The sequence below is a fragment of the Salvelinus fontinalis genome, chromosome 21 (genome assembly GCF_029448725.1).
Source record: "Salvelinus fontinalis isolate EN_2023a chromosome 21, ASM2944872v1, whole genome shotgun sequence".
In the NCBI taxonomy this organism is placed as follows: domain Eukaryota; kingdom Metazoa; phylum Chordata; class Actinopteri; order Salmoniformes; family Salmonidae; genus Salvelinus; species Salvelinus fontinalis.
The window spans coordinates 31,112,881-31,134,727 of NC_074685.1; the positions used below are offsets into that span (position 1 = coordinate 31,112,881).

At 43.7% G+C, this 21,847-nt stretch overlaps 1 protein-coding gene across 4 annotated transcripts in view; it reads left to right on the plus strand.

Moving 5' to 3' along the window:
- LOC129818649 (PDZ and LIM domain protein 5-like) overlaps nucleotides 1-21,847 on the plus strand; it is a 74,430-nt gene that overhangs the window by 21,817 nt on the left and 30,766 nt on the right. For 3 of the 4 annotated variants that reach the window (XM_055874753.1, XM_055874754.1, XM_055874756.1), the window contains exon 3: nucleotides 18,676-18,827. In XM_055874753.1, the coding sequence (XP_055730728.1) occupies nucleotides 18,676-18,827 (152 nt within the window). Of the gene's footprint in view, nucleotides 1-6,360; nucleotides 6,552-18,675; nucleotides 18,828-21,847 lie in introns of those variants that run through there. The other variant, XM_055874755.1, reaches the window with a different exon arrangement.

A 21,847-nucleotide genomic window follows, 5' to 3' on the forward strand; every position in this document is an offset into this window, starting at 1 on the left:
TATAATCCGAGTACAGCGCTCAAGAGCCCAAGCAAGCCATACAGATATCCGCCATGTTGTGGAGTCAACAGAAGTCAGAAATAGTATTATAAATATTCACTTTGATCTTCATCAGAATGCACTCCCAGGAATCCCGCGCGTTTAGTTCCAAAATCCAAATGGATGACGCGCAGGTCAGACAAAGTAAAAAAAATTCCATTACAGTTCGTAGAAACATGTCAAACGATGTATAAAATCAATCTTTAGGATGTTTTGAACAAATCTACAATAATGTTTCAGCTGGAGAATTAGATTAGCTGGACGTTCTTCATACAGAAGGCGTAGCTGTTGAGACTACAGTAATAATCTGTTTACCCCTAAACCACCACTGGATCCAATGGGGAGCTTGTTATGGTACACAACATATTATAGCTATTGAACATTTTTCTCTATATTTCTATATCACCATTGAACATATTCAGTACCAGAATAGAAGACAGGCGTCCAGAGCAGTAAGCGCAAAATTTCAGAGCGTGCACTACTGTAGAATAAGTCAACACTCCAGTCCTGGCTCCAGTAGCAGTGGTTGCTCTATTAATAGATTGTGGAGAAAACAACACCACTTAGATTACAAGAGAGTCTGAGTGCAGATCAATCAAATGTACCGAACTCCTTAGGGCAAATTTGGTGCATTTTTGCCTTTATGGTTGTGATGATAAAAAGACGACATACTGTTATGATTGATAGTGTTTTAGTTATACCCTGTGTAATCAAGGCGTAATGAAGGTGTAATAGGCCAGGGTTGATTACGTTCTAACCCGGACACTGTCTGCTGCTTTCCTGATGGACTGTTTTGGTTCTGTGATCTGACAGCCATTGATGGCTTGACTTAGTTCACACACAATCTTAGAACTGCAGGTGGACGTGGCTAGCTTAGTTACGGGATGGGGTTGACATTCGAGTCTGGCCTGCTAGCTACACCAATGCCCGTCTCTCTGAACGTTTGTGTGTACTGTGCTTGTAGTTTATTTTACTTGGCCTTTCTACTAGCCACATTTATGTATTTTCATAAAAGTTAGGAGGTTGAAGGGGCGATGATGTAGCTTGTCTCTGATCTCATAGAGGCCATGAAATAGGTTTGGCTGTGTAATAACACAGTCAAATGAGTACAAAGCAGGAGGTATTGTTATTTTACTGCTACTCTTTAATTATTTGTTACTTTATTTGTTTGTATTTTTTAGTATTTTTCTTAACTGTATTGTTGGTTAAGGGTTTGTATAAGCATTTCACTGTAAGGTCTACTACATTTGTTGTATTCGGCGCATGTGACAAATACAATTTGATTTGTAAAGTAGCATGGTTACGCTATGGTGTTATAACCCAACAAAGGGTTTGGAGTCATCCCTTGAAAGTGATTCTGATCATTGAGTCTGTATAACAAAGACGGGGTGGCAAACACATATTTTGATATTCACCGTGTTCTGGAGGGAAACACTGAAAATGTGTTATTTTTTAACCCCCCTCTTCCCAATTCAATTTCGTGATGTCCAATTTGGTAGTCAGGTCAAGAGCCATGCGCCCTTCGAAACATGACCTGCCAAGCCGCGCTGCTTCTTGACAGCGCTCACCCGTTAGCCACCCGCACCAATGTGTCGAAGTAAACACCGTCCTACAGGCGCCCGGCCCGCCACAAGGAGTCGCTAGAGCACGATAAAACAAGCAAATCCCCCCCCCCCCCCCCCCCCCGGCCTAACCCGGACAACGCTGGGCCAATTGTGCGACGCCCCATGGGGCTCCCGGTCACGGCCGGGTGTGACAGCCTAGAATCGAACCCGAGACTCACTGCGATGCATTGCTTTAGATAACTTAGGGTGTCAGAGGTCTATCTTCTGTGTCAAAATTAGCAAAAAAATAGTCTTCTATTCATCGTTTTTGGAATTTTTGATACTCATAGCTTTTATTTGGGTGATTCTTAGCAACCTGAAAGAGTGAAGAGACTGTATAAATGTAGGTCCAATATAATTTCAAAGTTTCAATTTGGTTTTAGTAATTTCTTAGGCCGTCATTGTAAATAAGAACACTTAACTGATTTGCCTAGTTAAATAAAATGAAAATGTCAATGTAGACTGAGGTTGTTTTTCCCCCAAATTTAAATACATGTTTTTTTTTTTTTTACTCAAACCACCCGCGGGCCGCATTGAATGGGCTCGTGGGCCTTGAGTCTGACACATGATGTAGAGTAAAGATTCATTTACATCATTTGCATTGTCACATTTAGCAGATGGATGTCAAATGGCAAGACTTGTCCTTTTGAAATGATTCCGTTTAGAGTTATGAGTTGAGCCCTCCAGTTGAAATGCGAGCTGGCGTCTAGCCTGATATGTCCAGAAGTGATAGTGTTAGTAAAAGTGCACGTCACACCAGAAAATTGCACACTATACTAGTGTCTCCCACTGTTGTGTGTGTTTAGCGTTAAGCTATGTAACTGAATCTGGTGCTGGCCAGTCTGCTCTCTGAGTTAGTGTTCCAATAGTGATTAGCAGAGAAAGGGAGTACTCTAGGTGCCTGAGACTCAATCCCTCTATCAAATCAAATTGTATTAATCACATGCGCCCGAATACAGGTGTAGACCTTACAGTGAAATGCTTACTTACGAGCCCCTAACCAACAATGCAGTTTAAAAATATACTAATAAGAAATAAAAGTAACAAGTAATTAAAGAGAAGCAGTAAAATACCAATAATGAGACTATATACAGTGCTTTACCGGTACAGAGTCAATGCGCGGGGGCACCGGCTAGTTGAGGTAATATGTACATGTAGGAAGAGTTATTAGATTATGATAACAACAGAGAGTAGCAGTGGCGTAAAAGAGGGGGGCAATGCAAATAGTCTGGGTAGCCATTTGATTACATGTTCAGGAATCTTATGGCTTGGGGGTAGAAGCTGTTTAGAAACCTCTTAGACCTAGACTTGGCGCTCCGGTACTGCTTGCCGTGTGGTAGCAGAGAGAACAGTCTATGACTAGGGTGGCTGGAGTCTTTGACAATTTTTAGGGCCTTTCTCTGACACCGCCTGGTATAGAGGTCCTGGGTGGCAGGAAGCTTTGCCCCAGTGATGTACTGGTCCGTTCGCACTACCCTTTGTTAGTGCCTTGCGGTCGGATGCCGAACAGTTGCCATACCAGGCAGTGATGCAGCCAGTCAGGATGTTCTTGATGGTGCAGCTGTAGAACCTTTTGAGGATCTGCGGACCCATGCCAAATCTTTTCTGTGTCCTAGGTTTTGTCGTGCCGTCTTTATGTCTATCTTGGTGTGCTTGGACCATGTTAGTTGGTTGGTGATGTGGACACCAAGGAACTTGAATCTCTCAACCTGCTCCACTGCAGCCCCGTCGATGAGAATGGGGGCGTGCTCTGTCCTCTCTTTCCTGTAGCCCACAATCATCTCCTTTGTCTCTGTCACATTCATCTGTGAATTCTCTGCTCAAACACTCCTTTTTTGGTAATATCAGCTCAGCTTTTATTCAAGGCCTAGTTCTATAGAGCATATGAACCATTAATTACAGTCCCAGAGGAAGGAGGGTCCAGAACTCCTGTTTCTCTCATACAGGGCAGTGCAGGCTAAACAATGGCTAGGTTGAGTTACATGTGTCTCTCTGCTCACTGTAGCATAGTGTAGGTTTCTCTCTCTCCATCCATCCTAGCCTTTGTCGAGTCCCCAACAACCTGATGTTCTGGTTTTCAGGGGAAATGGAATGCGAGTCTGTGACGTGACTTCCGCTTTTGGACGTTAACAAGGTGACACTCCATCTTATCTCCTCCACATTTTACTGGATTGGTTATTTTTTTTAAAATAATGACAAATTCTCTTCAAAACCAGTATGTAAGGGAGTTTCAGGCATTTATTTTACGCCTGCTACGTTAGGTTACCTCCATCCCACCCACTCTTTTCCCCTCTCGACCTTGGTATCCCTATGGTTTGTTTAGCCAGGACATGCGATACATTGGGTGAACATACACAAACAATTTTTTAGCTGTCTGTTTGCATTTCAGTCTGAGCTCCCTGATGTCTCTCTACCCCCACGTCTTATTATGGTGTCGCTAATGTTATTCCATTCTATGATGGAGGGGAATCTATAGCTGTTGGAATCTCATGCCATCACTGGACACTAAGATCAAATTGTATTTGTCACATGTGCCGAATACAACCGTTGTAGACCTTACAGTGAAATGATTACTTACAAAGCCCTTAACCAAAAATGCCTTAAAAAAATAAATAAGTTAAAAATAGAAAATAAACATTCCAGTCTGTGCTAGCAAAACAGTCCTGTAGTTTAGCATCTGCTTCATCTGACCACTTTCTTATTGACCAAGTCACTGGTGCTTCCTGCTTTAGTTTTTGCTTCTAAGCAGGAATTAGGAGGATAGAATTATGGTCAGATTTGCCAAATGGAGGGTGAGGGAGAGCTTTGTACGTGTCTCTGTGTGTGGAGGAAAGGTGGTCTAGAATTTAAAAAAACTCTTCTTCTGGTTGCATATTTCACATGCTGGTAGAGACTTGGTAGAACGGATTATAGTTTCCCTACATTAAAGTACCCGGCCACTAGGAGCGCCGCTAGGTATTACAGTTGTTAATGTCCCGTTGGTAGGATATACGTGATTGTAGTTTGTCAGTGTTTATTATCGATTTGATTGTACGTTGGCTAATAGGACTGATGGTAGAGGTAGATTACCCTCTCGGCAAAGGATCGTCCACGATATCGCTGTCTTTTCCTCCTGCGAGTGGCGGGGATGAGGGCCTTGTCGGGTGTCTGAAGTAAATCCTTCCCATCTGACTCGTTGAAGAAAAAGTATTCCTCCAGTACGGGGTGAGTAATCGTTGTCCTGATATCTAGAAGCTCTTTTCGGTCATAAGACACAGTGGCAGAAACATTATGTTCAAAACAAGTTACAAATAACGTGAAAAAACATGCACAATTGGTTACAGGATCGTAGAACGGCAGCCATCTCCTTCGGCGTCATTATCAAGATCAGGTCATCTTCATGGCATTGGATTGTTAAGTTATAGATAGGCCTATACACAATATGTGTTTGTTTTGTGTCAGGCTATGTCTCTGTTTCTTATGAGAGGAGGAATGCGGCCTGTACTACACAAAGCACAAATATTCCATTACATTTCAAAGGGCAGGGTTAAGATGGCAGATGAGCGCCGTGGGTAAAATATACCCTGTCCAAAAACATTCAGGCTTCATCGGATTCTCAGGTTTCACTGTCGGTTGTGGCCCAAAGACTAATAGTATGGGAAGTTGTCTTTCTAAACCAGTAACATTGTTAAAACCTTATGCCCTGTATTTGAAAACTTAATTTACTCATTAGGCAACAAACTATTTATTAGGCATAGTTGTCACGGATTGCTAGTTCAGTGAGTAAACTAACCACCGTTTTTCAGGTCAAGCTATCAGCGGGAATCAGGTTACGTTCAGTGATTGTCCCGGCTTTTCCCAGTAAGCCATTATGCTATTATGCTGTGAGACTCACTCACAGGGTACCTCAATCTGTATTGGGTTGTGTGGATTTGGCACCAGAACAGTGGCATGATTTAGAGAATGCATTCTTTCATTTTGTTTTTCAGATTTATATTTTGGGGTCAATTATTAGAGTGTATTGCAGCAACCACAAGGTCTATTTTGAGTGTTGCTGACTTTGGGCCAATCAGAGCTGTTATTATTGGGAGACAGAGCAGTTCCTTTGGCTCTGGATCATTTTTCAGAGCTCTTTGATGTCACTTTAAACATCTATATTCTGCCCAGTCAATCTTCTTTATAGACATTAAGTCTTGCTTGGGTTTTTCTCATTTTCGCGTTCAACCTCAGTCTGTTATTGCACACACTGTGCTTGTTGCGCTGAAGTTGTAAACTATTTTAATGTTTATTTCGGATTAACAGGAACAACGTGAACTTGACTCAAATGATACTTTGTTTGACATAGAGCTGAGCTCTCACCAGAATCCCCGTCCAGAGAAAATAAATAAAAAAACACCAAACACTCCCTCTGGTATTTCAAGGAACCATTAAGATGGTTTGTGTAGCAGAGGCCAAACGATATACATTCAAATGTTAACTGTTTATTAATAATGTTTCCCTCTGTTTTCTCCGGTGTTAACATGTTAATTCATCTCTTAGGGTTTGTATGGATATTTCCACGAAGAATGAGAGTTTGAAATGGAAGACTTCACAAGTCCTTATACAGATACTGTGTCATATTGAACTAATATAGGGTTTTTGGCCTCCCTCTCCCTGTGTCTACATAGGAAAGCTCAGTAGCGCTCTGCAGGGTTTATTCAGTGAGAGAGCACAATGGTTATTGTCCTCTCTATTGATGCCAGTTATCAGGGTGTGGATGGATTCGTGTGAATGCTGTATTATCAGCCTGTGATTTGTGTTGCGCTATGGACGGGACCGGGGGAGAAAGTGCGATATACAGTATAGAGAGGTACAAAGGGAGAGAGAGGACGAGAGCACCATATGGGAAAGATGCTGATTCATTGCGATTGGAAGCGCAGCGGGGAGATGGTAAGCACGTCCAGATTGTTCAAATGTTAGATTTAGGTCCTGTGGTTTGTGTTTGTGGCCTTGTTACATTTCTACCCGTTTCAGATACTAATGGACACCAACACACCCCGTGAAACACACTATCTACAGTGGGTCTTTAGTAGTGATGGGGGGGGGGGGGAATCGATACAGTAGCTAGAGTATTGCTATATACCGTATAAAAGTAATGTGTTAGGTAGCTAACGTTAGCTAGCGCTAGTCGGCTGTACCTGCGCCAAAACTCTGGTATTTCTCCTATCTTGTTCTCCATCTTCTTTTTAAAAGGTGAGCCAACATGATTTCAGCGCTTTTATTTCCATGACTGATCAAAACGTGTTTTCTCATGGCTCTCTCTTGTCCCTCTTCAGCAGGCATGGTGAGCACTATGTTTCCCTCTTCAGCAGGCATGGTGAGCACTATGTTTCCCTCTTCAGCAGGCATGGTGAGCACTATGTTTCCCTCTTCAGCAGGCATGGTGAGCACTATGTTTCCCTCTTCAGCAGGCATGGTGAGCACTATGTTTCCCTCTTCAGCAGGCATGGTGAGCACTATGTTTGGAGCATCGAATCGCAATGCATATCATATCGGCACCTAAGTATCGTGATAATATCGTATAGTGAGGTCCCTGGCAATTCCCAGCCCTAGTCATTAGGTCTGCATCAGTGATATTTACACCCCTCATTTACCTAGCTTTAGGTGATGGTCTGGTCTCCCTGCATGAAACCCACAGTTTATGATTTCATCTTCATGCTCCAAGTTTCTCATCACTGTGGGCTTAGGTGGTGTGTATATTCTTAGTGCTCTCTAGATTAAACTGAAATGCATAACGCTCGGAGGAAATGTCTTTCCATATTCCATCAGATACCACAGTGTCCTCTTCTCAAACTTGCCCTATATTTCACTGTTTTAAAGAAGGTTTCAGTCTCCTTGTGAATCCAGTGATGGCCCAGTCCATATTTGATTTCATCAATAGAACCAGACTGCCTTGAAGTCCCGCGCTCCTCATTTTAAAGGAGAACCTAATAATGCACTGTTTCATTATGATTTCCCCAAAATCCTAACCATCCCTTAAAATGGCAGGAGGGAATGAGCAGCAGAAGGTTGAGTGAGAGCAGGCGTTTTGAAACGGGCCAGAATACTGAGCCAGAAGCACATCAACGCGTCCACTCGGTGTCTGATGATGAATGACAGATGGAGTGGAAATGGCCGTCGGTCAATCATAATGGAAAGAAAGACTCAATAATAAGGTACTGTGTTGGAAATGAAGGGATTGTTAATGTGACGACTGGGTGTGACAACCTGAATTACATGAATTAATCCTGATTCATTTTTCAGTCTTCTGATCTACAATATGCATAGTTCAATACAACTATGGGTTTCATAGCAATGCAATATCAGCCCAGATTACATCTGTTTGGTCAGTGAGTCTGGGTATTCAGTAGTTGGGCAGCTGCTTCCAATCTACTCTGATGGCAAAAGAAAGAAATGAGATCTATGGTTCCAGTAACATCACTCTGTTTTTGATTTGTTTCATTCCCCTGCGTTTGCTTTTTTGGTTGTTGAAAAATTTAAAACGTTTAAGATCAAATCATTGGCCACGAAGACGAACAAAATGGCAGGACGACAGGAATGTCTGCTCTGGAGAAATCATTTGGTCTGTGATCTTATTCTGGGTTTGAACAATTTAGAACAGTTGACTTTGATTACAACTCATGCTACCTACCACCACGTAATGCTACATTTAACAAGAACTGAAAGTTGTCAGCCAACTCATTCAGGAGTGGCAGGTAGCCTACTGGTTAGAGTGCTAGGCCAGTAACCGAAAGGTTGGTGGATCGATTCCCCGAGCTGACAAGGTAAAAATCTGTCGTTCTGCCCCTGAACAAGGCAGTTAACCCACTGTTCCTAGGCCGTCATTGTAAATAAGAATTATTTGTTCTTGACTGATTTGCCTAGTTAAATAATAAAACATTTAAAAAATCATATAAAGGAATTAACCTTGTATGGTTTGTATGTATAAATGTTAACTTATTGGTAGAAAATGTTACAAATAGGGAGGTTCAGGACCCTCGTGAGACATTGTAAAATGGAGGGATGTATTGCAAAAGGAAATAGCGAAATAGCATTATACTGGGAAAGATGGGTTAATCTGTGGATCGGAGGTTTGGAGTTAAGATCAGAATAAATGGTGGATTGGCCGCTGTGGGTGAAAATCCAGCACTTGTCAAATGTTTGGACACACCTACTCATTCCAGGATTTTTCTACATTGTAGAATAATAGTGAGGACATTTCAAATTATGAAATGACACGTATGGAATCATGTAGTAACCAAAAAACTGTTAAACGAATCAATCTATTTTATATTTGAGATTCTTCAAAGTAGCCACCATTTGCCTTGATGACAGCTTTGCACACTTGGCATTCTCTCAACCAGCTTCATGAGGTAGTCACCTTGAATGTATTTCAATTAACAGGTGTGCCTTGTTGAAAGTTAATTTGTGGAATTTCTTTCCTCAGTGCTTTTGAGCCAATCAGTTGTGCTGTGTGGGGGGGTACGGAATATATCCCTATTTGATAAAAAGACCAAGTCCATATTATGGCAAGAATAGCTCAAATAAGCAAAGAGAAACGACAGCGTGAATCAGGCCTTCATGGTTGAATAGCTGCAAAGAAACCACTACTGAAGGACACTAATAAGAAGAAGAGACTTGATTGGGCCAAGAAACACGAGCAATTGACATTAGACCAGTGGAAATCTGTCCTTTTGGTGTGATGAGTCCAAATTTGAGATTTTTGGTTCTTTGTGACATGCAGAGTAGGTGAACAGATGACCTCTGCATGTGTGGTTCCCACCGTAAAGCATGGAGAAGGTGGTGTGACGGTGTGGGGGTTCTTTGCTGGTGACACTTATTTATTTAGAATTCAAGGCACACTTAACCAGCGTGGTTTCCACAGCATTCTGCAGCGATACTCCATCCCATCTGCTTTGCGCTTAGTGGGACTATCATGTGTTTTTCAACAGAACAATGACCCAACACACCTCCAGGCTGTGTAAGGGCTATTTTACCAAGAAGGAGAGTGATGGAGTGAGGCATCAGATGACCTGGCCTCCACAATCACCCGACCTCAACCCAATTGAGATGGTTTGGGATGAGTTGGACCGCAGAGTGAAGGAAAAGCAGCCAACAAGTGCTCAGCATATGTGGAAACTCCTTCAAGACTGTTGGAAAGGCATTCCAGGTGAAGCTGATTGAGAGAATGCCAAGTGTGCAAAGTTGTCATCAAGGCAAAGGGTGGATACTTTGAAGAATCTAAAATATATTTTGATTTGTTTAACACTTTAGGTTACTACATTATTCCATATTAGTTATTTCATAACTTTGATGTCTTCACTATTATTCTACGATGTAGATAATAGTAAAAAATAAAGAAAACCCCTTATGACATTTGTTGTTTTGAGTGTGACACATGGTAATCAAGTGATTACTATCATTAATTTATTATTTTTATATCACCACTCTGCGTTGGCATTTTGTTTCTGGACAGAGTAGAGCATTCAGTCTGTAGTACTTGTCCTGCTTTTGGAATGTTTTGTTTGTGTTGTCATGGCATTAGTTGTGAGAGTGCCAGTCTTGGGCCAGAGGCAGTGTCCTGGCTTTCAGCAGCAGTTTGATTACAGGAGGAGATGGCTGGAACCAAACCATAACAACCAAGCCCTAGACGGAGACAAGAGCCTGCTAGACCATGACAACCAAGCCCGCTAGACCATGACAACCAAGCCCGCTAGACCATGACAACCAAGCCCGCTAGACCATGACAACCAAGCCCGCTAGACCATGACAACCAAGCCCGCTAGACCATGACAACCAAGCCCGCTAGACCATGACAACCAAGCCCGCTAGACCATGACAACCAAGCCCGCTAGACCATGACAACCAAGCCCGCTAGACCATGACAACCAAGCCCGCTAGACCATGACAACCAAGCCCGCTAGACCATGACAACCAAGCCCGCTAGACCATGACAACCAAGCCCGCTAGACCATGACAACCAAGCCCGCTAGACCATGACAACCAAGCCCGCTAGACCATGACAACCAAGCCCGCTAGACCATGACAACCAAGCCCGCTAGACCATGACAACCAAGCCCGCTAGACCATGACAACCAAGCCCGCTAGACCATGACAACCAAGCCCTAGACGGGGACAAGAGCCTGCTGGACCATGACAACCAAGCCCTAGACGGGGACAAGAGCCTGCTGGACCATGACAACCAAGCCCTAGACGGGGACAAGAGCCTGCTGGACCATGACAACCAAGCCCTAGACGGGGACAAGAGCCTGCTGGACCATGACAACCAAGCCCTAGACGGGGACAAGAGCCTGCTGGACCATGACAACCAAGCCCTAGACGGGGACAAGAGCCTGCTGGACCATGACAACCAAGCCCGCTAGACCATGACAACCAAGCCCTAGACGGGGACAAGAGCTTGTCTCTGTTCAAGTGGCTGTTAATGTTTTCCTCAAAATGAAAGAACACTTGCGTTTTCATTCCCTCCTCTCTTCTTTTATATCGTCGTCTACTGTACCTCTTCCTCTGCTCTCTCCTGCCCAGACACTTCTCTATTCTATTTTCTTTTCATGCTCTCGTGTTCTTTCCCACTCATTCTTGTGCTGGCTGAAACCGGTGTGCAGCTATAAAAGGCAAGACACTACCTGCACCTTAGCTCTACTTCACCATGTTCTTTCTGGGCCATTTGTCCTGCTTGTACTGGCCCAGCAGATTGTGGTGTAGCTGAACCGTGCACGATCAAGGAGTGCTGCCTCCACGGATTCATCCCAGTGATTCTACAAGGCAGAGGGTTCAGGTCCTTGTTTTTTTTCCTCAGCTTTTATAGGGACATGCTGAGGCTGTTGCCTTTTTTATTTATTTATTTAACCTTTTATTTAACTAGTCAAGTCTTGACTCCACACAGTAACTAGATCAATTCTTATTTCAGTTTGTTAACATTGTAAAGCAATCTGATTTGCTTTGATTTGAACCCAGTGGACATTTTACAACAGCCACGTGTTGTTCACGTGTTGCAGCATATCGTTTGCCATTTGAGAGAATCGGCTGTTCTGTCCCAGACTGCATTGTCTTTAGCAGGCAGATAAGAGGCTAATATTAACAACCCCATACAAGGCCTCTCTCGGTGAGGCCCTCAGACGTCACATCCATTTCACAAGCACTCTCAACCACACTCACTTCCTCGGGCCTGACTCCTCTGAGAGGCTACAACCACACTCACTCTGCCTCACTCGTTTTATTAGGCATTTCTTGAAGACACACTGGTACTCAGAACTTTGAGTGAAGCAGAATTTGCTCAATAATGAAGATGCTTATCACAACGGTTTTCTCAATCGGGTTACTTACTTCCGATAGTCTTCTCTTTCTGCCTAATTGGGTTGGAATAGGTAGAAATGGTAGTTGGGTATACCAAGCTTGTTAACGTATGTCTGCATTGCTGAGTTGGTACGCGAGATAATAATGTAATGTAATAACAATGTTTGGGGAAAATAGACCAAATCAGATTAACTAAGACATCCTTCATTTGCAAGAGTTATTTAATATTCACCGTTTTTGACCATTAGTTTAAATGATTTGATAAATATAGTCTGACGTTATTGGGTTTGATAGTCTCCCTCCGCGCGGTGTGTAGAATTCTATATTGTACCAAGAACGTTTCTGGGAGTAGTTCTAGAGCAATGAATCAAGGAACAATGACACATCTGAAACTGCTGCTCTTTCTCTTTGTAAGCGACTTTCTTCTCCACATCAGAGAACTCCCGACGCTCCACACATCTCGCTCTCCCTCCCATCCCGTTGTCATCTGGTTATGAGAATGAGTCTACTGCTGATATCTATTCCATTGTTGTTATATCCTGCTTTACTTATCAAACAATTAGCCTCGTAACGATACGATGATTTATCAGTAAACTTTTTAATCCACGCACTTTATTGGACCTGAATTAGATTTGTGACTTATGTTGCCGTTATTTAATTGTTTGATTACAAGGGCTAAGTTTCTTGTAAAAGGCAGATGGGAGGCACGTGGAAGCAATTGGTGGCGGGTTATTGAAAAGAAGGAAAAGCCGCTCCTGGCTTACTCTCTCTGTATGGCGAGTCACAGTGGTGGAGATAAAGAGATGCCGCTCCTCTCTCACTTCATCCATCTTCATTTAGAACTCTTAATTAGCACCATTTGTGAAGACTGTGTCAGAAACCACAGTCTAAATGATCTGTCCCTTTTTTTTCCCTCTGAAAGGGCCACTACTCTCAACGCTAAGACCAGAGAGTATTCCTTCTAGCGAGAACGCATAAGACAGCATGTTGTTTCGTCAAGTGTTCTACTCATTAGATCAGAGGGACAAGCATTCCCACGGGTTAAGTTGGTAGTACCACATCAACCTCATCTGTCATTGAGTCCAACCGCTAACTACTAACCAATCCTGGCCCAGGTGGTCCTGTTCAGTTTCAGTCATTTCAGTCCACAGAGAGAGCTGTGGCGTGAGCTGGTGTACTTGTTCGTCTGTACACGGAAACGCTCAGAACTCCTAGTGTCATCCTGGTGGAACAGTCATTCATTATCAGTGTCCGGACAGTTGTAGCACTGTGGAGAAACCAGCACCACAGCTCTACACCAGCATCCAGCAGCATGCATTCTGTGGTTAGGGCACATTCAAAGAAGAGGAAAGATATTATGTCCATTGGGGCAGCTGCCACTTCCTCATCTGCCAAACAAATGTAATGAGTCATTCTGCTGCTTCTTCTGAAACAAAATGTTTTGTATTTTGTGCTCTCGTTTGGTAGAGGACTAATGGTGGTCTGTTAAAATAATACGATTTTACCAATAGGATCTTACATTGCAAGGCAGACTTATTTAGCCGCTCATTATATGAACACACAATGTGACTGTTTTGAGTGAGCGAGTTAACGTTTGAAATGTGTGCTGTGCAGTAGGTTCTGTACTGTAGAGTTGAATGGTGCACAGTGCTCAGGTTGTGTGGCTGTCTGTTTTCCGTCACTTTTAGTGTCTGGGCTCTTTCTAGTTGTATGATATTTACATAGAGAGGAGATGCTAGGGATTCTTAGCCTGGCATGTATTGGTTTTGCGTGTGTGTGTGTGTGAGAGGCCGTGTGTGTCAGAGGGATGGCTGGCCGATGAAGTGCTCTCTGTTCTCTGCCATTTTATTTAACAGAGTAAACTGCACAGACAGTATACTTTTATCCGAGCTTTACAAGGAAAGATGAAGGGAACAGCGTTCTCTTAAACGGACTGTGTCTGGAGTTGATCAGGATTTGGCGTCTCTTACCAAATATAGACTATGGTATGTAGCATTGTCTTCCTTTATGCAGGATTCTAGATGGCTAAAGGGTAAGCCTTACCCCTGCCTGTGCACCTCACATGTGGCTGTTCTACTCAAGCGCACACTCACAGACACACGCATGCCCCTTCCTCCTAACCCACACACTGGAGTCCTGCTGAGTGCTTAGACTGGACTGTGCTCCCTCCCATAACCTTGTTGTTGACTCTGTCATTGACCCCCAGGGCAGCGGAGGCGGATGAGAGGAGGCTGATTTGTGTGGGTCAGACTGAGAACTAGCTGCTTCTCTTCTCGTCTGGTCTTGGGAATGGAGCCTGGAGGACTAGCTGTTCCCCCGGGGGTGCTCAGACTCACATTTAATGGCGTTTTGTATGGTAGTTACCATCCCTCAGATTGGCCAGCAGTTAAACCCCAGAGAGCAGCTTCAGTAGTTTCACTTAGTCCTCAAGAGAAATGAGGCGAGGCTGTGTGAGTGTACTGGGCTACTGTGTTGTGTACGTTGATGTATGTGTAAGTGTGTGCCTGTACCTAACAGTATAATATGCCTGTGAATTTCTGGCGTGCATACAGTATGCCTGACCTATGCCTCCTGTACTTCCCGCAGGCCTTTTGCATTCTGATCTCCTTGAAACAAGGAACATGTGTCAGCATGGACCCTACTGTCATTGGGTCTCCCCCTCTCTCATACTGTGAGGTCTCAGTGAACAAAGACCGGCTGTCCTCTTGCCCTTTCTCTCTCTCTCTCTCTCTCTCTCTCTCTCTCTCCTATAATGAAGCCTACACAATAGCATTCCTGACTTCCAGGCACTACAGTATGCTCTTGATTCTTTTGTGTCTACCTACTGAGGTTATCTAACTTCCTGGATGGGAGGGATTCCTGGGCAACAGGTCCTTACATAGTCATGCTACTCCCACTGCAGGCTTTATGCTGCCTCTCACACAATGCTGTGAATGGAGTGAATAAGGACTTCATTGACAGCCAAAGCAGTCTCTCCTCTGGCTGAGTAATCACGAATGTGACTCAGACTCTGTGATGAGGTGGCCGGGAAACAGCTGCTGTTGCTGTGGAACGAGAGGTGTTCATCTTTGGGGACGTTTTGAAGTCAGAATGTTGTGATGTAACCACAAATTGAGGTCTAGCCCCCCCATTATTATGGTCCAACGTGTACTGTACCTTTTTTAATAATAGGTCAGACAAAGACAGAGGTGAGGTCCACCTTCTATAAAATGTTGCTTCTCTGTCTCGTCGCACTTCAGCATAGTGGCCTGCAGGTCTCCCACAAAATCACCACACTAGCCACTGGGCCAAACTGGTTGAATCAACATTTGTTTTCACGTCATTTCATTAAAAAGGTTCAACGTGATGACTTTGAATCAATGTGGAAAACTGATTGGATTTGCAAAAAGTCATCAACGTAAGGGAATTTCGTCCAACCTTTACCTAAATCCAATGTCATGGTGACATTTCATGTTGAATTCACGCCCGTTGAGAACTCAGCCAAATGATATATATATATTTTTTTAAATAGACGTTGAACAGTGCGTAGTGTCACACCAATATGTCTAGCGTGTTAAATAATGCTTTGGTGTGCCTTTTTAAACCACAGGTATTTAGACCCCTTTAACAAATTGTGAGTTCTGGTGAGGATCCTTGCATAATAAAGTTGGTCAGGTTATTTTATGAATGTAGGCGGCCCTGACCTCTGCTTGTTTCTGTGCAATGACTCCACAGGTGTTGTGTGCAGGGGGCACCTGTTGAGTGATTGACGAGGTGAACGCCAGGCAGGTTTGTATAATCTCCTCGAGTCATCCCCTGCTGTCATGGTTTCATCAAGCTGTATCCTGTCAGGTCATATCCTGTGCTACTGTGTTAGCGCCAGCATGCATCTCCTGGCTGGCTGGCCGCCTGGCTGGGTGGAAGGGAAAATGTGACGCACAGGACCCCACCTGCTGCCTGGGAAAAAAAGACTGGCATTATGGGAGTCAGACAAACAAGGGCGGTAGTTTACTCATGTGGGTTTGCTGTGTATTAGGTTGTAATGGATGTCATTGCAAAGGGGAGGAAAAGACTAAAGCTGCATAACAAAAAGTGTTGCTTTTTTCAGTTTTGACAGCTTATAGTTTGAGGAGTTTACGGTTTACTAGAAGTCGAAGGCTAAGACTCTTAGGCTACTGTATATAGGGTTGTGATGGTCATGGAATTTTGGATGACTAATTGGCCAGCCAAATGACCATGGTCACTGTGATAACCGTAGATAAAAATGTTTTACATTTTTTTAAATTGACGTCTATTTTCTCCTCTGCTCCTGACTTCATGTGCTGCTATAAAAATAGAATGAATATAACGGGCGTCCCCATTCAAGTCAATAGTATCATGTCATAGATGGACTGGCGGCCATTGCGAGGCGCAAAGCAGGAAGTAAGAGCAGGCTGTGATTTGTTGATTCAACTCAACAGACATCACAAAAAATACCATTGATTGCATGAGCCACATCAGTTAACATCATTTGAATGAACATTCAAAATTACTATAAATTATTGCATCCCCATCCCAGGCAGCCATTGTGAGTTTACCCATGCGTTTACCAAATTTACCAAGTTTTTATCAAATTGACACACGAATGCCTGGAGGTCTTCAGTCAGCTGTTTGTAAAAAAATAAATAATGTATTCAAACTAAAATATTTCCAAGATGGTCTTCATCCAGAACCTCCAGTTCCACGATTATTCTGGAATTGTATGAACTGTGTAACTCGAGTTTTTATATTGAAAGTGTTTCAAATCTCTGTTTTAATAGTTTCCACTCCTAAAACCTTTCCCACAACCCCTCATAATTAACATGAATCTAATGTGACATGAGGCTATTAGAGCTTGTCTCTTACACTTTCATAGATAAACAGACCGAAACGATGATCTACAGTACCTGTTTCTACCCCCCCTAGCCTTTCCTCTCCTCCACAACAGTAAAGACCAGGCAGTCAGCTTAGAGTCAGCTAGTTCATTACTGGAGCTCCGATAAGATCACATCCTTCCTCTAAGAGCAACGACCCTCATCGTTTCTCAGGCCCTACATCAACCTCTCAAAGATGACCTGATCAGGCAAACGATAGTCATTTACACTCTCTTTCTCAGTACGTAGCAGACACATCAAGGATCTAGTAGATTAATGTTTACCAAGACAGTCATATTGCGGTACTTTAACATAGATACTTTACAGTAGATAACATATGGTCAACCTTTAGGCCCTTACAGTAGACTGGGGTTTTGTCAGAAGGTTGTAACTCATGCGAACCTCTTCATCATGGGAAGTTCTTCATCATAAGCACCTATCAGAATCAAAGGTTAAGGGTAACGTATGTCCCTCGGCCTGGCTGTGCCTTTTCTTTCTAAATCAAATCCAAGTGGGTTAGAAGAACAGAGTGCATTAGTTACTAGTGGAATGTGTTCTCCTTCGATACGCGGTTTGATTTAGAAGTCAGAGGCGTTCTTGCCACCTAGAGCGTAAAATCATTAGATGTCCGGACGTCTTTTAAGTTGGGAGGGATATAGGACATGCTTCCATCCTTCTCGGATCAAACAGGCCAGCACACACACGGCATGTGTAGAGGGCCTGTCTGTTTGTCTGTACACGGCATGTGTAGAGGGCCTGTCTGTTTGTCTGTACACGGCATGTGTAGAGGGCCTGTCTGTTTGTCTGTACACGGCATGTGTAGAGGGCCTGTCTGTTTGTCTGTACACGGCATGTGTAGAGGGCCTGTCTGTTTGTCTGTACACGGCATGTGTAGAGGGCCTGTCTGTTTGTCTGTACACGGCATGTGTAGAGGGCCTGTCTGTTTGTCTGTACACGGCATGTGTAGAGGGCCTGTCTGTTTGTCTGTACACGGCATGTGTAGAGGGCCTGTCTGTTTGTCTGTACACGGCATGTGTAGAGGGCCTGTCTGTTTGTCTGTACACGGCATGTGTAGAGGGCCTGTCTGTTTGTCTTTACACGGCATGTGTAGAGGGCCTGTCTGTTTGTCTGTACACGGCATGTGTAGAGGGCCTGTCTGTTTGTCTGTACACGGCATGTGTAGAGGGCCTGTCTGTTTGTCTGTACACGGCATGTGTAGAGGGCCTGTCTGTTTGTCTGTACACGGCATGTGTAGAGGGCCTGTCTGTTTGTCTGTCCCTGGAGTGTTTGCCTGGTCTATTCTGGGCCCAGCTGATAAGTGGCCAGTGTTGTGAAGAGAGAGAAAATGGCTGTTTAATGTAACCAAGGTTAGATAATACACCACAGGGACCGAACACAATGCTATATAAAATAATACAGCAGTATTTTATTGCGTAGTTTCATAATTTCATGGCAATCATTTCCTGTTTTGGTGTTGCTTTTCAGGCATGATCAGGCCTCTCACCCCTTTTGTCTGATTTTCTGTGATAAGAGAGCTGAACAAATAGAGTTGAATGGAACGTTTGAGATGAATTCATGCGTACTGTTTGTTTAAGAAAGTTGTTCTAAGGCGCATAAATAAAAAGACAGAGATTAGATGTCTTCGGAGTCACTGGGTGTCTGTCTGCGTATTCTACACTCTAGTGCGTGGAGGTTAAATACACTAAGCTATGCTCAATATAGCAAGGAATTCCCTAGTCCTGACTCCTGGGATTCTCTACTGTTTATTATCCTGTTACAGTAAATGCATGCGTGTATGTTTATTTTACTTTCATTTCATCGTGTACGTCTGGTTCTGTGTGTCTTCACAGCTGACCGATGGGGGCAAGGCAGCCAAAGCCAGAATGAGTGTGGGAGATGTAGTTCTGTCGATCGACGGCATCGCCACCAACAGCATGAACCACCTGGAGGCCCAGAACAAGATCAAAGCCTGCACAGACAACCTCATCCTCACCCTGCAGAAGTAAGAGGCTGCGCACACACACACACACACACACACACACACACACACACACACACACACACACACGTTTTATCTTTCACTTAAGAATGAACTGCTATTTAACGGAAGGATAAGTTCAGCACAGAGAACTGAGTGCTGCTCCAGACTGCTGTATGACTCCTTCGCTTGGGTTTTACTGTACTGTGTACTCTCCTAGGTCACGGTAAGTGCTGTAGCGTGTCTTATTTTAAGCATCACAGAGTTTGCATGCGACTTTGTTGATTATTTTTGAAACTCTGTATTTAAGGTACATTTCAGGGACTTGTAAAATACGTTTATGTGAATGCTTTACGGTAAAGAACATGACTAGTTATCCCTTACTGGGCCATTTACCCAAATGGAACACCACATACATTAAGCAGTAACTGGTCATTACCACGTCAGAGGAGAATTTAAACCATTTCCCATGTGTGTTTATTTCTCTACCAACTAAATAAATAAACAGATATAGTCTTCCATGGTTGAGCGCTGATTTGAACCTGGTAATACTTTAAACTGTCTCTGAGGTTGGTTTGCCTGCTCTGTTTATGCATTACGTACGTGCCCTGTCATTGTCCCCGAGGCCCTCTCAAGAATGCAGGGATGTCATGACGACGCTGTTGAGATTCAGCACTCGGGCTTGTTTTGTCTTACACGTTATGTATCCCTTTTTGTTTATGTGTCTCTCGTCAAGCACACTTTAACCTGATGCGGCGTGTGTGAAGTACTACGGCTGGAAACACGCAGTGTGTGATTTACTCCGTCTTAAACACACTCAGTGGGTGACAAGGTTAGGCCAGATCAATTGAGTGGCCCTGGATGAAGATGAAGATGGACACTTTTTTTTGTCCCAACGACAATTAGGGACATTCATCAGAACAAGGTCAAAGGTGTCCCTGAAAAATATTCGTATTTAAAAAAAAATCTGTTTGAAAAAAAGCAAACCTGCGGAACAGGAAGTGGGAGTACACCCCTGACCTTTGACCTCGGTAGGAAGCAGTCATGGAAGGCCAGGATAAGTTTAAGTCGGGCTTAAAGACTACCTCATTGAATTGCTCAATGGCTTTGGATGGAGGTAGTGTACAATGGAGGGCAAGCACCATGGCAAATGTTCTCTCGATAAGGACAAAGGAACAGTATGTGCCTTTAGGACATGCTGGACCTGATTCAGTCAAATGAATCAGAGGGAACAGAGACATGTCTGAACTTTATGCTGTCACAGTGGAATTCCTCATCAAGGTTTCACACACGCTTTTCATGGCTGTTAAGCTGTTTTGGCGGGAAACCTGCAGAACCCATCAGATCAGTATGTTGTCAAAGACCTTGGGCTTTAGAGGTCCCTTTGTGCTACTTCAGCACTGTTATAGCTGTAACCGCAGCAACCCACCTAGAACATGATTACACTGGGCCATGCGTTCTGAGGACGAGTGACACAGTCGATAATTGTCAAAAAGCACAGAGCTGCCAAGGCTGGCTCTGCCCGGTTTAAAGTGAACCCCTGTGAGGAAAGCTTCTAATGAAAGCTCATAAAATACCCGCTACATTGATCCAACCTCCAAAGGAACCAGGGAATACTAGACACGGCATCGGTTTAGCGTACATTTGAATACATTCTCTGAAGAGCTGTAACAGCAGTTAACTGCTGCTTAAACAGTTTTCCTGCTCGATTTGCAAGGAGGCCAATGGATACCTTGTAATCCTCGATTTAAAATACTATTCCTTATAGATGATTTGTCAAAGACATCAACCACTTTGGTCAATCCTGAAATAAGACAGGAAATGTAATTCCGGCATCTCACAATCACATACGGCTTGGTCCTATAGATTCAGTTCTGATTCAGAAAAGTGTTTCCAAAGCAGGATCAAACGTAGCTGTGGCTCTTGTACAGCCACGAAGGAAAGCAGTGTTGAGTGGAGGGTATATTCCTTCTTATTCATTGTTTGTGAAAAGCATTAGCCCCAGTGTTCCACTGTTCCATAGAGGTGTTGTGCATAACCCTGGGAAAACACCTCCACACGTCCGCCGTGCTCCGCCGCCCAAGCTGTAAAGCTGTTGTGAACCAGCTGCTGTGCTGCTCTTTCGTGTCCTCTCATTCTGCCACCACAACACTAGATTAAGGAGCCTTTTAACTCTAATGGAAAAGAAAATAGGCCTAAAATGAAGACGCCATCTCACAGCTGTCTGTAATCTAGCAAGTGTAATAAATGCACAAGGAAACATCAAACACTCAGGCCATGCTAGACCATGATGACACACATGAGATTCAGCGGCGTAGCGAATCCTCATGCTTCATTTCTGTACTGGCAAGGACATGCGTTTTTGTGATTTGAAATAATACATTTAAGTACATGGCAAATTTTAAGCGTTACCGAGGGTAGGATGTTCGGGGACATGCATACTGAAAAGTGAAGGGAGCTCTACCATTCAAAATCTGGAAATGAGACAGTTTTCTGTTTGCCGTTTTTCGATCTTGTAAACAGCAAGGCATTTCAAGCACTGTTTCCTTGTCACCCGTGTTAATCATGGTACGGTATGTGCTCCCTGGCAGCGTGGCAGCAACGCTCAACATTTCCATCTCTCCCCGACCCTCCTGTTCCTCCCTCCGTCTCCCAAACCAACATGTCTACCTCTTCTGGTCAATTCAGCAATGTGAAAAGAGCGCGGCGATTTCCATCAAATCATTTTCGACCGCATTCCCTTCCTGACTGTATTTTCTTAATGTTGCTTTCCAGGCAGGGAGGATGGACTGCCTTTGCTGAATAAACTCAGTTGAATGGCGCCAGGAGGATCGGTACAGGAGGAGCGGTTTACAGTTACCCATTATTAGGTCTTGTTTTCAATTTAGAGAAAAAGGCACCGCTTGCATTTTCTCAGTGCTTCACTTTGTTTGTGACGTTACATTTGTGTTAGTGAGCAGAACCGCCACATCTCTAGCCTCCAGCTGTAGATCTGTCAACACAACTCACTACACGTACCTGTGTGGGATTTATGAATGTGATTA